This window comes from Erythrolamprus reginae, chromosome 3, assembly GCF_031021105.1.
Source record: "Erythrolamprus reginae isolate rEryReg1 chromosome 3, rEryReg1.hap1, whole genome shotgun sequence".
NCBI lineage: Eukaryota > Metazoa > Chordata > Lepidosauria > Squamata > Dipsadidae > Erythrolamprus > Erythrolamprus reginae.
The window spans coordinates 196,040,592-196,056,030 of NC_091952.1; the positions used below are offsets into that span (position 1 = coordinate 196,040,592).

Below are 15,439 nucleotides of genomic sequence, written 5' to 3' on the forward strand. Positions count from 1 at the left end.
GTTCATTTTCCCATCAATTTGTATTTAAATAAATAATAGAAAATAATTATCTCATTGATATAAATCCCCTCTCACATATCTCTGAGGGAGTTGGGTGGTTTAAAAACAAGAAATAAAAATATTTGAAAAAAATTAAAAAATAATTATGTTCAACCATGGCAGTGCTGATGAATTAGACTTATATCTTTAGGCAAGTAAGTGGAAGTTGGAATAACACTGGAGCTTGTATGAATGAATTCTGTTGCTCATAAGGAGAAATACTTTTTTGTTTAAACAGAAATTCAACACCGATTTTTTTTAAAGGTACAAGTCAAAGATTCTTTTGCATTTGGGACACTCCAATAGCAGTTTCTTCTTTAGTAACAGAATTGTTTTACCGGCTTAAAAGTAAATTTGCCAAATATTAGCATAACTCAGTTGAAAACAATGCTTTCCTTTTAAATACTTACAACTACTTTATTTAAGTCCAACAATTGTGGGTACTTAAGTTTCAAGTATTAAAACTACATAGAAATTTTAAAAACCCTAAACCAGTTTCCAATTTTACAACAAAACTATCCCGATACCTGTAATATGAACACATACTTTTATATGCCTCAAATTTGTTTTAATAAAGGTAAGTTTCGACTTGAATCAAATATAATACCCATTATTTTATAAAATCTTCATTTTGTATAAACCTCAGTATATAAAATTACCACATGTAATGCTACCTCTTATCCAAATGTTACATGTATCTAAATGTGACAAAAATGGGAGTGATATACATTTTGAACATCTGAGGTTTCCTTTATTATTCTTAAGAAATTAAATATGAATAATGAAAAAAAGCATGAAACATTTTGATATTTGAAACAAGCATTCAAAGGATATATTTTATGTCCAAATGTATTCAGTTTTGATGTAATAATTTTGCTCCGGTAAATTAAAAGATCCATGAAAATTTATCATTAATTGCATACAAGATTACATTGCCCTGTAGATGCAAAACACAACTTTGATTGTATACAAATGGACTACATGAAAAACTGTATGATTTAAAACAATGAAGAAGGGAGTCCACTACCAAAAAGTAGTTTCCAGGAACTTGGTATTTTCCATCGTGAAGATTTCGCTTGAGAAGTGCTACTCTATTGATTAAAAAAAAATAAAGCAAATTATTTCCAGCAGTATAATCCCATTAACCTAAATATTTATGATGAAATGAAGTAAGGAGATGGATCCCCAGAAAGGAGAGGGTGCATTCCAGGGAATTAAGAGGCAACTTAGCCCATAAAGTGAGTAATAAATTAACACAGAACCATTGACATGTTAGCTATTATTGGGATATCATTTTTAATTTGAATTAATTTAATAGCATTGTATATATTTATTTAAATAGTGGTGTGTATGTTTTTATTTCAATGAACTATCAAAGGTCATAGAATTATGGTGTTTTAAAAGAAAAATAAGTACTTTCAACTAAATTCTGGGCCCATAATCAATTTTATGTAATTTTCTGAAGAATCTTCTGAAGAAACTATCCAAAGTAGTGGAACACATACTTACCTGAGGTGCAATTAGTGGTAAAGTTTCATTAAGGTAATCAGCAAGGGCAAAAGCATCAGGAATATTATCTCCTTCAGAGCAGAATTTCAGCAAAACCACCAGTGGAATGCCTTTTGAACAACTAAAATAATAAAATGAGAAAGGTAAAGTGAGAAATTCAGTAAACTCTATCTTTGGTGTAAATTATGCTGTGAATTGGGAATACAAGATGAACAGGATACATTATATATTTAAAGAATTTAAAGAAAACATGCATGATAAATTAATCCATCTTTGTTTTCTTAGAACAAACCGACATGCCACATATTGTGTAAGTTTTACATACAAGTAGTCAAATTAGCAAAGCAAAGCAAGTATCTTTCTTTGATATATTTTACTAGGAGTACTGTATATCCTCTATAACCTTAATTGTGTATTGGATAAAATAAATAAATGATAACTCAACAAAAAGTATTAATGATTTTTCCAGGGCTTTTTAACAGTGATATTTCACGTACATACATATTGTTTCAGTAAGTTTAAAGGACTGAAAAAAATAGTGTTAGTGTCCTGTTCACCTTAGTCACATTTATATTTTAATTGGTGACATTAATTATAAAAATATATGCTAATATTTTATTCTATTGCTTCCTACACTTTTGATTTAGCACTTAGATACAACTTCTGTAAAGAAGAAAGGGAAGTAGTATTCATGAAGCCTAAGAAAAGTCAGTTATTTCTTTTCAACCACTCAAAAATTGAACATCAGTCTTATAGATGCCCATTTTGTGACATAGCAGAGGTTTGATATCAAAGATCTAATTAACTCATAATAAGACATAATAATTTTTCTTAGAAATAGCTTTTATCAAAATCAGAAAGAAACCAACTGGTATTGCGTACAAAACTGGCATTTTAAAGAAAACCAATATATTAGGAACACACCAAAAGCATTTGCTTTTGAGACTAAAAATCTAAAGAACTATTTTAATTATGGCTTATGACCAGGTATTCTAACCGTGCCCTGGGCACAAAGCCAGCTGGGTGACCTTGAGCTTGAGATTATCACATTGTCTCAGCCCTAGGAAAACAGGAGGGAGTTTTCCTGGCAGTGTCCAAGAATTAGACACAAATGGGGAAAAAAAGTTATTGTGAAATAACAGTCTAATGCATGACATTCAGGCCTAATTTTATTGGGGGGGAGGGGTTTAATCTAAGAAATGATCCATTGATTACCTCCTATTTTTTAAAAAAGGTTTTGAATATAATGTTATGTTTAATATAACATATTTGAGACATTTGAGACAATGATGAATCCGCATACAGACGGGAGGTTGAACAACTATCCTTGTGGTGTGACTGGAACAATCTAGAACTGAACACACTCAAAACCGTAGAAATGGTGGTAGACTTTAGGAGAAACCCTTCCACCCTTTCACCTCTCAATACTAGACAACACAGTATCAACAGAAGAGACATTCACGTTTCTAGGTTCTATCATATCTCAAGACCTAAAATGGTCACCTAACATCAAAAACATCATCAAAAATGGACAACAAAATGTTCTTTCTGCGCCAGATCAGGAAGCTCAAACTGCTCAAGAAGCGGCTGATACAGTTCTACAGAGGAATAATTGAATCTGTCATCTGCACCTCGATAACTGTCTGGTTTGGTGCTGCAACCCAACAAGACCAACATAGACTTCAGAGGATAATCGGAACTACAGAAAAAACAATTGCTGCCAACCTGCCTTCCATTGAGGACCTGTATACTGCACAAGTCAAAAGAAGGAGGGAAAAATATTAACTGACCCCTTTCATCCTGGACACAAACTGTTTCAACTCCTACCCTCAAAATGTCACTACAGAGCACTGCACACCAAGACAACTAGGCACAGGAACAGTTTTTTCCCAAACGCCATCACTCTACTAAATAATTCCCTCAACACTGTCAGACTTTCTCCTAAATCTGCACTTCTATTTCTACTAGTTTTTCTCATCATTCCTATCATCCTTTTCCTCCCACTTAGGACTTATGTCTGTAACTTGTTGCTTGTATCCTTTAGATTTTTATTAATATTGTTTCTTCATTGCTTATTTGACCCCTATGACAATCATTAAGTGTTGTACCACGATTCTTGACAAATGTATACTTTATTTTATGTACACTGAGAGCATATGCACCAAGACAAATTCCTTGTGTGTCTAATCACACTTGGCCAATAAAATTCTATTCTATAACATTACTATCTCACTAACCTCTCTGTGAATAATAGTTTTGTAATACCACCTCCTGGAATATAGAATATTTTATCATTGTTTGCTCCAGGAAATGCTGATATTTGCTCCAATTCACTGCCACTCAGTCTTTCCACAATATCTCTCAATGTTTTGTCAACAGCAGGTGAAATCAAGTATCGAAATGAAGTGCTGTCAAAAAAACATAAAATTTAAGTTTAGGTGCAAAAATTAGAACTGTGACCTTTCAAAAGAACAGTTAAAGTCTAACAGAAATAACTCTAATAAATGGTTAACAATTGTTTAAATTTAATAGTTTCAGTTCACTTTTTAAAAACCCAAATGGAAAAAAAACTATTAGAAACAGTTTATATAAAGTTAAAATATAATTTATAGTTCATTAACTACCATAAGTTGCTCCAGACTATAAGATGCATCTAGCTTTTGGGGTGGGGTGGGAGGAAAAAAAATTGGCCTCCCAGCAATTTGCCTCCTTGTAGCAAAACAACAAATTGACTGGTCAGCTTCAGCACAGCCTGATTTAGCATGAGCAGCTCATTGGCGGTTCGGTTGGCCTCCCGGAATACTGATGATCAGCTGTTTCAGGCTACAGGGGATCACTATCATCGCATATCTTCACCTCCACACACCCCATTTTCATCCTCCACACATCCCATTTTCGGCCTCCATATCCAAGTTTGTTGCAGAAAATTAAATCCAGAAAGCACATACAGGCAGACTGATGCAGCAGGATTCATTTAAATAAAAACCTTCTTTATATACAAGAATAACAGAGTAGTATTTACAATACCATTAGCAGAATTCTTCTTTAACATAGTAGCAGTTACTAGCTACTTCCAGTTCAGAGTGGACAGAGAATACAGAGTGGACTGAGATAAGCCCAGCATCTAGCTTCAGTTTCGATTCTCTGCACAGACTTCGATGTGTTTAACTCTCATTGGTTGACTTAGTTGCTGTGCCTATTCATTGGCTAACCTTGTTACCATTGGCTCTCCCTGTTCATTGTGTTTCCCCCCTCCCATTTTCTGCCTCCGTGTGTCCCGTTTTTGGTCTGTTCCAGGTGGCTATCCCCAGGATCCTCATTGGTATTCCAGGAGGCCAATCCAACCACCAATCAGCTGCTTATGCTAAGGCTGTGCTGAAGCTGATCAGACTCTTTGCTGCAAGGAGGCAAATTGCTGGGAGGCAGAGGCTGAAGGGTGGGAGCGGGTGTATGGGCGAGGCTTCAGCAACATTTGCTGTGCCAGACACACAGACATTTCCATCCACTATTGGGGAAGGAGAGAAAGTGTGTCTTATAGTCTGAAAAACACGGTACCTTTCTAACCATGCATTCAAATCCATAAAGAGATTCTTTTACATACCAAACCGAACCTGAAGACAAGGTACTATCTATTTAATCAAAAGCCTCAATCTTAAGCAGACTATTGGCTCAGCTTACAAAGTATGATTATTTCCACAAGCAGACTGCATGGATTGAAAATGCCCCTTCTGGTTGGCATAATACAGAATCCTTCATGAATGCAGTTACATTCAGTATTTCTATAATAATTTGAATGATGAGCAGGACATACGGTATGACATCAATGCAAGTACTAAACTTAGATCAATAGCAGAATGGCAGTTTTCTGCTAATGATAGCTTGTCCTGGTCAGCAATCTAGTTCCAGTGCTTTAACCTACCTACAGTATTCAGGTCAACCTTATGGGTAGTACCACGTACAGTATACTGCAGTTAAGTCTTTTAGATTGTTAAATGGGTAACTGATGAACAAGTTACCCTGTCCAAAAGTGGTTTCAGCTAGAAAACTAGAAAAATGCAAAGTTTGACCATAGAGTGCCTTGTATATTATTCAAAGCAATAATTATTGGACAAGAAAAATGTTTATTCACAGTGCTTCCATTTTATGGTCCTTAATGACTCTCATGCTTTTCATTAGTGCAGAGAATGTCCTGAGCTTGAACAATAACAACCAATATATAACTGACAACTCCATAAATTAAACATGTTTTCTCCTCAGATTATACTACACCTGTAAAAAAATAGGTATTTGAAAAGCTATATGAAAACACAGTTACTTCCAACAGGGACAGGTGGGTATGACATGAGCACATCCATATACAGTGATACCTCATCTTACAAACGCCTCGTCATACAAAATTTTCGAGATACAAACCTGGGGTTTAAGATTTTTTTGCCTCTTCTTACAAACTATTTTCACCTTACAAACCCACTGCCGCCGCTGGGATGCCCCGCCTCCAGACTTCCGTTGTCAGCAAAGCACCCGTTTTTGTGCTGCTGGGATTCCCCTGAGGCTCCCCTCCATGGGAAACCCCACCTCCGGACTTCCGTGTTTTTGCGATGCTGCAGGGGAATCCCAGCAGCGCAAAAACGGGCGCTTCGCTGGCAACGGAAGTCCGGAGATGGGGTTTCCCAGCGAGGGGAGCCTCAGTGAAATCGCAGCATCACAAAAACACAGAGGTCCGGAGGTGGGGTTTCGAGGACTTCGGTGTTTTTGCGATGCTGCGATTTCACTGATGCTCCCTTCGCTGGGAAACCCCACCACCGGACTTCGTTTGCCAGCGAAGCGCTCGTTTTTGCGATGCTGGGATTCCCCTGCTGGGATTTCCCTGCAGCATCGCAAAAACACAGAAGTCTGGAGGTGGGGTTTCCCATGGAGGGGAGCCTCAGGGGAATCCCAGCAGCGCAAAAACGGGCTCTTCGGATGGCAAAAGGGGTGAATTTTGGGCTTGCACACATTAATTGCTTTTCCATTGATTCCTATGGGAAACTTTGTTTCGTCTTACAAACCTTTCACCTTAAGAACCTCATCCCGGAACCAATTAAGTTTGTAAAACAAGGTATCACTATACTCCAAAGTATTATTTTGCTGCTGAATTTTAAGATACTAATTAATAAACTGTCCAACAAACTGGGTAGACTCAACCAATAATTATTAATTAAAATATATATTACAGTGGTACCTCTACCTAAACGCCTCTACTTAAGAACTTTTCTAGGTAAGAACCGGGTGTTCAAGATTGTTTTGCTTCTTCTTAAGAACCATTTTCTACTTAAGAACTAAAGCTTCTATTATGGCACCTTGGAACATATCCAATCAGGCGTTTACAGTGAGGGTGTCCCTCTGACCTTCCTGCCAATCAGCTTAAAGTTCTGTTGGGAGAATTAGCACTAGCCCTATGGTTGGGCACACCACACAACATGAGGAACTTATATTAAGGGGTCGTGGCATTAGAAAGATTGAGAACCACTGAGCTAACAGAATATATTTTACTGTGGATAGTTCTAATTCTCTCTACGTTCTTCCTTACAGCATCAGAATTATTCTGGAAATGTGAGGAACTCACTAGGCAGACTTGGAAGGAATGAGGAAAATTGCCACAAAGAGATGAGACTTCCATTAGGTAAGTACACTTCTCTTGACATAATGCTCAATTGGCCTTATGCATACAATTACATAATCTGTAAGACTTACCCATGAAGCTGTTGGTCATTGCGCTGATAAGCATGAGTGCTTGACAAGAGAATAATTTTGGAAAATCCAGTGTTTTGTACCCACGACAGCAATGTTTGACAAAACAATCTATATTTATTCTTTTATCACACCAGGAAGCAAAGAAGGCAATAGGTTAGAACTTTACATTTTTTAATCTTGTTAATTCATCTGTAGTTTTAACACTCTGGAATTTGTAGTTGTGCAAAAAATGTTCTTAATTATTGCCAATGAAAAATAAGAATGATTCGACATATCCAGTTATTTATCCACTTACAGTCTTATCAAAATAATTTAAAGAGTTAAAACCACTGAGTGAACAATATTGAGGCTTTTCATAAAGCTGCAGTACCAAAATCTTCAACAAAATTATTTGTAGGATAATCATGATTATTCAATTTTGACATGAGGATTTATCTTGTAATCCGTGTCTCTGTTGTGGGGGAAATGCCCAATTAAAGGAGAAACTGTAGCACTTGGATGCACAAAGTGTCTTCTATTGGAGTGCACAAGTACAGGGATCACTTGATTCGCAGCAAAATGAATGCAAAAAAGCCCCAAACTAAGTAAAGTTATGAGCAATACACTCCCAGAATAGTTGCATAGGAATCATATACAAACCAATGTAAATCATTCAGTGACCTTTACAAGTAGAATGTTACTTCTGATAACACTACGGGATGACTCTATTTTGACTATCCCAGCACTTCTACATTCTACTGATGGGACTCTAATCTGACAAATTAGAAAAACTAACATCATGTACTATAAACAATACCTCCCCTCTTATCAAAAGAAAGACAAATGCTCTAGTTTCTGTTATCTCTCTCCTCTCTCTCCAAGGCAATCAGGCAACTTTGAATTATTATTACTATTTATTTATTAGATTTATATGCTGCACTTCTCCGAGGAATTGTATACTCCTTTATATTTCTGTGCTTTTCTTTATGGTTATGCCATATGTTGTAAGCTGCCCCGAGTCCTCGGAGAGGAATATAAATCCAATAAATAAATAAATAAAATACACATGCCATTTTATGTGACAGCATTCCATAATCCCACATAGGTATGCTTACCTTTATAAATGGTGATCTGATCTGCAGAACCACCAATTCTTTTGAAGTTGCTGCATACACTGAAAAAAATAGCACCAGCAACATGTCAGCTCTAACTTCAAATTAACTTTAACCAATCATATTACATTTGATGCCAGGAAATTTAAGAGGGGCTCTGAAATCGTGCCTATGTTGCATTTTGACAAACCTATCACAAAAATTTAGAAGAGAGTACCCCTTTAAAAAAAAGGGGAGAGAAAACATTTTATAAACACTCATCATTCAATTTTTCTGATGATTTTAAACTTCAGGATCAATGGCATCAATCATTTTGGTTACTAACAGATTAGGGTTTCATCTGTAATGAAAATGCAATGTAGTCCTCGAGTTATGACATAATTGATCCTGGAAATTATGGCAGTAGATCATGATGGTCACAAAGAGGGTCATCATAAGACTGATCCTGCTGTTTTTTTTTTCCAGCAGTCGTAAAGCAAACCCGGCAGGGTTAAGCAAACCCATTGTTCTCAATGGCCGGTTTTTTGCAGCAAATCATCACACATACATACACACACAAACACATCCCAGAAGTACCCAATCAATTCCCAATTTAGTGGATGGCAAGACTATATTTACACCACCTACCTTCAGCATTTATGCATAGATCTGTTGCATCATCTTCAGTTGTTGCATATGGATTATTCCCAACCATTGGCACAAGACAATCAGTATAAAAGTACCCAACTCTGGGCATCTGAAGTGTAGAAATAACTAAATCTGTAGCCAGCTGGCCCACATTGCCCACTGATACAGCTGGCTAAAATTAGATAAAAATAAATTTAAGTATATAGCAACTCAAATACTAATTCTATTTGCTAGAAAAACATATCAAATTAGCTATATATCAATTTTGTACTATAAAACCATAAGACTAAATTACAATATTGTTATAAATTAACTGAAAGACTCTGTATTTATATATTCACTTCATGTCTTAATCAATTGAAAACATATTGATTATATACTTTTGCATTTACCTCATGCATTAAAACAAAGCTCAAACAGTTACATTGTGAATAATTAAATAATATTTTTGAACTAGAAAATTTCATGTCAATTATATATTACACTTCTATTTAATTTTATACGAATATTAATTATATTAATTTTGTACATAAATACTATACAGAAATAATGTCAAAACAAGGGAAATTATTAATGAACTCTAATCAAATTCCTTGTGAGTCCAACCACACTTGGTCAATAAAGAATTCTATTCTATTTATTCTATTCTATTCTGGGACCCAGCAGACTTTAAAGTGACTGTTTGGGGAAAGCAGATTTTAAGAGCACCACTGAGCAAGAAACTAAGTTTCAGGCAATTTCAGAAGGTCTCAATAACACGATGGGTTCTTAACACATTACAATGGTTATTTAATTTAAAAATCATAATACAAAAACATTGCTGAACCATATGAATAATCCATTAGTAAATTTAGTTTCCTTGAGTCCAAAGGTTTCAGATAACACTACAGGTAGTCCTCCATTTACAACTGCAATGGAGTCTGAAATTTCCATTTTATGAATGACCCCCTAAGTCAAGGCATGCATATGACCAACTTGTATTTTGATTGAACCAGAAATAAACATTGGTTTATTTGGGGCAAAACCCCCAAAATTGCAAGTCATGTGACTGCAGGATACTGCAAACAGCCATAAATGCAGGCCAGTAGTTGAGCATCCCAAAGGCAATCACACGACTTCAGAAAGGTCCTAGCCATCAGAACTTCAAATGCAGGTTGTAAGTATTGTACAGTACCTTTTTGTGGGTGTGTCATAATTTTAAACAGTCAATAAGTGATTGGTTATAATTTGAGGACTACTTATGAGCTGGGTGGTGCAGTGGTTTGAGTGCAGCACTGCAGGCTACTTCAGCTAACTGCTAGCTGTAGTTCAGCAGTTCTAATCTCACCATCGGCCCAAGATTGACTCAACCTTCCATCTTTCAGAGGTGGGTAAAATGAGGACCCAGATTGTTGGGGGCAATATGTTGATTCTGTAAACTGAAGCAGTATGTAAGTCTAAATGTTATTACAAAAATCTGAGCTGTACTACATCTAGGCTGCAAAAATCCAATGATGAGATTGTCCTAAATCTGTTTATTTTAAAGAACACTTCTATTCCATCAATCAAATTCAATCAAAGTAGAATTGTTTTCAAATAACAGATTTTATTTTATAAAACTGGAAACTGTCATCTTGTGAGCCATAGTCTTTTTTGTTATAATGGGTAGAAAAGAAAGCCACGAAGAAAGAAAGAACCATGAATTCCAAGCGTACCCCAAGGATTTCGATAGCCCTCTAAAACAGAGGGGGCGGGAACTACTACGTAGCCCCTTTAGGAGTTGTGGACTTCAATTCCCAGCATTCCTGCGTCAGCATGGATGGCCCAGAAATTCTGGGAGTTGAAGTCCATGAGTCGTAAAAAGGGCCATCGTTTCCCACCCCGCTTGTAAAACTTCACCAAGCGGACTCCTGAAAAGGTCAGAGTTCAAAAACGCGCCGCTCTCGTTTTTGTGCGCAGTTCTCTGGTTGCTCGACAACGACCAAAACAGATACTGTACTTGGCTATGCAACTTAGGAAAACGAATCCTCATTTTACCATAAGGAGTGTGAAGCCTTTGAAATCGGAGCACGCACAGCCATCGCAGGAAACGAACATCCCGGCAAGGCCCAAACAACAAACGCGCCTAGGAAATAAACACCTCGCAGCGATCCAAACCGGGGAGAAAAAGTGTGCCGGTTTCTCTGTCCTAGGTCCTCTTACTGTCCTTGGCAGAAATAGGTGTTCGGCCGGTGCCTGTCAGCCTTTCTCCTTTGAGGTAACGGCTTTACCAGAAACGGCTTAACGGAGCCGAAAGAACAACTTCGAAACATCTCTCTGACGAGTTGTTTGCCAGAGTGAAATTAGGAAGGAGGGTGGGACTAGAAAGGGCCGGGATTTTTTCCTCAGGCGATTGTTTTGGACAGACTTTAGCCCAAAGCGATTGGGATGAAGGACCGCTGCCCAGATGAGGGCGGGGCGTCAGAGGTCCCGGTTGGCTAACGTTTGAGCCAATGGGAGCTCGGCAGAGCAAAGGCGAAGCGCGAGCGGGCCAGTGAGCGGGAGGTGCGGGCGGTTTGGGATGATGGCGAAGGGTTTTTCTCTCGGTAACTGACGCGATTTCTGCCGTCTCTGTAACGGCAGTTGGGGAAGATGGCTTTGCCGCCAGAAAAAGCCTCGGAACTGAAGGAAATCATTCACCAACAGCTGACGAAGGTGAGGGTCTTTCTTTCGCTGCACGGCTCTTTCTTTTGAACCATCCCAGCTCTAGTCTGAGTGTGATCTGATCTCACTGGCCGTGTTCCACAACATAACACCTTGCCCAAGATTAATTTGATCATAGTTTTTTTCTTCCTAGTTCTTGCCTGGTTTCGGCACAGAAAACGATCAAACTAAGTTCGGGAATTTTGTTCATGGAGCACACTAGATAGGAGTAGAGTAGAGTGTGTAGGTGGAGTGTGTAATGTAGTGTATGTAGTGTAGAATGTGTAGTGTAGTGTAGAGTGTGTTGTGAAGTTTAGATTGTGCAGTTTAGTATAGAGTGTGCAGTGTAATGTAGAATGTGTAGTGTGTGTGATGTAGTGTAGAGTGTGTAGAGTAGGATAGAGTGTGTAGTGTAGAGTACAATGTGTGTAGTGTAGAGTGTGTTGTGTAGTGTAGAATATAATGTGTAGTGTAGAGTGTGTTGTGAAGTGTAGAGTGTGCATTGTAATGTAGAGTGTGCATTGTAATGTAGAATGTGTAATGTGTTGTGTATTGTGTGTAATATAGTGTAGAGTGTGTTGTGTAGTGTAGAGTGTATAGTGTAGTGTACAGTGTGTATTGTAGAGAGTAGAATGTAGTTGGAAGGGACCTTGTAGGCCATCTAGTCCAGCCCCCTGCTGAAGCAAGAGACCCTATATGCCAATTAACAGAATAACAAAAGTTGGAAGGGACCACAGAGGTCTTCTAGTTCCCTGCTTAGGCAGGGAAACCTTACATCATTTCAGACAAAAACTTCCAGTGTTGGAGTATTCAAAACTTCTAGAGGCAAGCTGTTCAACTGATCAATTGTTCTGTCAGGAAATTTCTCCTTAGTTCTAAGTTGCTTCTCTCCTGGGTTAGTTTCCACCCATTGCTTCTTGTCCCACCTTTAGCTGCTTTGGAGAAGAATTTGACTCCCTCTTCTTTGTGGTAGCCCCCGAGATACTGGAACACTGCTACCCTGTTTCCCCGATAGTAAGACACCCCCGATTGTAAGACATATCGGGGGTTTCAGGGGGGTCGGCTAATATAAGCCGTACCCCAAAAGTAAGACATATGTCTTACTTTTGGGGAAACACGGGGTATTGCCGGGGGGAGCCCGATGACGTCGCTTCCAAGCTCCCCGCGCACCCCTCGCCTTCGCCTCGCCGCGGCGCCACCGCCTCTTCCCCGGCTTGGCAAAGCGAAAGACGACGCTGGTCCGAAGCGAGCCGAACGGGCGGCGGCTTGCAGCGAAGGCGCTCGTCCCAGCAACCGAGTCCTGCCGAGGCTTGGCTGCAAGCGGCCAGCGGCGAGCGGCCGGAGCTGCGCCCTCCTTTGCCCGCCTCCTTTCCGGCAGGCAGGTGGGGCTGCTCAACTGCGCAGAGCGGCTCCTCCCCTCCAGACACACGCTTCCCCGACACGCGTCTGCGGCTCCACGCGTGCACGCCACTTGGAGCCCTGAGGTTGAACTTGGAAAAGGGCTCACGAGGCTCCTGTCCCGCGGCTGCCCTTCTGGATTCTGGGGAGATGCCTTCGGGAACGCGACCCTTTCAATTTTTTTCCAATGTAAGACATACCCCGAAAGAAGACGTAGTGGGGCTTTTGGGCATAAAAAGAAAGTAAGACACTGTCTTACTTTCGGGGAAACACGGTATCATGTCTCCCCTAGTCATTCTTAGATATTATATTATATAAATATAGTTATACAGTATTACAATATATTATATTATATATTATGTTTAATATATAATATACCCCAGGTGTTACCCCACTGACTCACCAGGAAGTTTCAACACAGCATGCAGCTGCTAAGCCATCAAACCACACCCACCCACCAGTATTTATAGAGGGAAGGCAGCTCAGGTCTCACTGTGTTCGCCCTAGAACAAGGACAGAAGCACCAGCCTGAAGATGACGTATATATATATATATATATATATATATATATATATATATATATATAATAAATATATTAATAAGTATATTAATGATGATGCGAACTCAGTGTTGCAATTCTAGGGAAGGCAATTCTAACCTATTTTTATTCACTTAAAGTCTTTAAATGCTGTTTTGGCTATTCCAGGGCATTATTCTGATCTATCAAATCAAGGCGATGTTCAGGCTTGTGTCACATGCTAAGTCAAAATGCGATGCTTATGGCTTAGGTTAGCATGTTGCGACAAGTTGTGATAACATAGGATTATAAACTATGGTTTGAGTTACGAGATATATTTTGTGATAGATTGGGCAACCATTAACATTTAGGAGGGGCCGATGAAGGGCTGTAGAAAATGTAGGGAAATAGGGAATTGGGGCTTTTGCAGGAAAGCTTGTGGAAATTTTTTTATGATGTATGTCTGCTTTAAGGCTTACATTGTGACTTTTCCTAAATAAAGATGGCAGGAAACTTTGTCATTAGCAGTTATGATTAGAAAAATAATAAAAAGAAGACCTTGGGTGCATATTGCTCTCAGATTACATAATGCCTTTTTTTGGCATAAACCCAGTGCTTTAAATTGGTCGTTGATTTGTTTTGATGAATTTGAAAAGAAATGACAGATAAAAAGTTACATGGTCGAATGATTGAGTTGTTAATAATAATAATAACAGAGTTGGAAGTGACCTTGCAGGTCTTCTAATCCAACGCCTGCTTAGGCAGGAAACCCTACACTACTTCAGATAGATGGTTATCCAACATCTGCTAAAACCTTCCAGTGTGTTGGGGCGTTCACAACTTCTGGAGAAAAGTCGTTCCACTGATCAACTGTTCTGACTGTCAGGAAATTTCTGCTTAGTTCTAAGTTACTTCTCTCCTTGTTTAGTTTCCACCCATTGCTTCTTGTTCTACCCTCAGGTGCTTTGGAGAATAGGTTGACTCCTTCTTTGTGGCAATCCCTGACATACTGGAACACTGCTATCATATCTCCCCTGGTCCTTCTTTTCATTAAACTACCCATGCCCAGTTCCTGCAACCGTTCTTCATATGTTTTAGCTTCCATCTTTGTTGCTCTTTTCTGCCCTTTTGTTAAGAGACAATACACTGTTGTGACTAGACAGATACAGGATGGTGAAGATTAAAATTAAAACCACACTTTTGGAAAAAATGCCAGTTCTAAATATACAAAAGAACATTTAGAGTGCAGCTAGTTACTAGTAATTGTTGATCTAGCACAGGTAGTCCTTTACTTACAATATTTCATTTAGTGATTGTTCAAAACTACAGCACTGAAAAAACTGGCTCATGACTGGTTTTCACACTTAGGACCATTACAGCACTACCCTGGTCATGAGATCAAAATCAGATGATTGGCAACTGACTTATATTTATGACTGTTGTAGACTTCTGCTGTCATGTGATCACCCTTTGTGATCTACTGACAAGCAAAGTCAATGGGGTAGCCAGATTTGCTTAATGACCATGTTCCTAACTTAACAACTGCAGTAATTCTGAGAGACGGGGTGGCGTAGCAGGTAGAGTGCTGTACTGCAGGCCACTAAAGCTGACTGCTAGATCTGAAGGTCAGAGGTTCAAATCTCATCACCGGCTCAAGGTTGACTCAGCCTTCCATCCTTCCGAGGTGGGTAAAATGACCCGGATTGTGGGGGCAATATGCTGGCTCTGTTAAAAAGTGCTATTGCTAATATGTTGTAAGCCGCCCTGAGTCTAAGGAGAAGGGCGGCATAAAAATTGAATAAATAAATAAATCACTTAACAAAGGTCATAAAATGGGGCAAAATTCACTTAACAAATGTCTCAC

General features: G+C 38.7%; 2 protein-coding genes across 6 annotated transcripts in view; one reads left to right on the forward strand and one right to left on the reverse strand.

Moving 5' to 3' along the window:
* Window positions 1–430: 430 nt before the first annotated feature.
* Window positions 431–11,308, reverse strand: PSMG2 (proteasome assembly chaperone 2). Its single transcript, XM_070747499.1, has 7 exons — window positions 11,016–11,308; window positions 9,000–9,171; window positions 8,376–8,434; window positions 7,282–7,400; window positions 3,786–3,956; window positions 1,549–1,669; window positions 431–1,130 (listed from the first exon to the last, which is right to left on the reverse strand). The coding sequence occupies exons 1-7, from the start codon at window positions 11,073–11,075 to the stop codon at window positions 1,038–1,040; spliced, it is 795 nt and encodes a 264-aa protein (XP_070603600.1). The 5' UTR covers window positions 11,076–11,308; the 3' UTR covers window positions 431–1,037.
* The window catches only part of CEP76 (centrosomal protein 76), a 28,340-nt gene continuing 23,009 nt past the window's right edge, over window positions 10,109–15,439 (forward strand). For 2 of the 5 annotated variants that reach the window (XM_070747493.1, XM_070747490.1), the window contains exon 1: window positions 10,832–11,672. In XM_070747493.1, the coding sequence (XP_070603594.1) occupies window positions 11,610–11,672 (63 nt within the window). In that variant the 5' untranslated portion in view covers window positions 10,832–11,609. Of the gene's footprint in view, window positions 10,156–10,831; window positions 11,673–15,439 lie in introns of those variants that run through there. The other 3 variants (XM_070747492.1, XM_070747494.1, XR_011558704.1) reach the window with 3 other exon arrangements.

Bases quoted from the DNA above. Each gene is read 5' to 3' on its own strand.
- PSMG2 (XM_070747499.1), bottom strand. From the start codon at position 11,075: ATGTTCGTTTCCTGCGATGGCTGTGCGTGCTCCGATTTCAAAGGCTTC. The intron at 9,172-11,015 runs GTAAAATGAGGA...ATCTAATTTTAG, and splicing joins AAGGCTTCACACTCCTTATG to CCAGCTGTATCAGTGGGCAA. The intron at 1,670-3,785 runs GTTAGTGAGATA...TTATTATTTTAG, and splicing joins AAACTATTATTCACAGAGAG to TTGTTCAAAAGGCATTCCAC.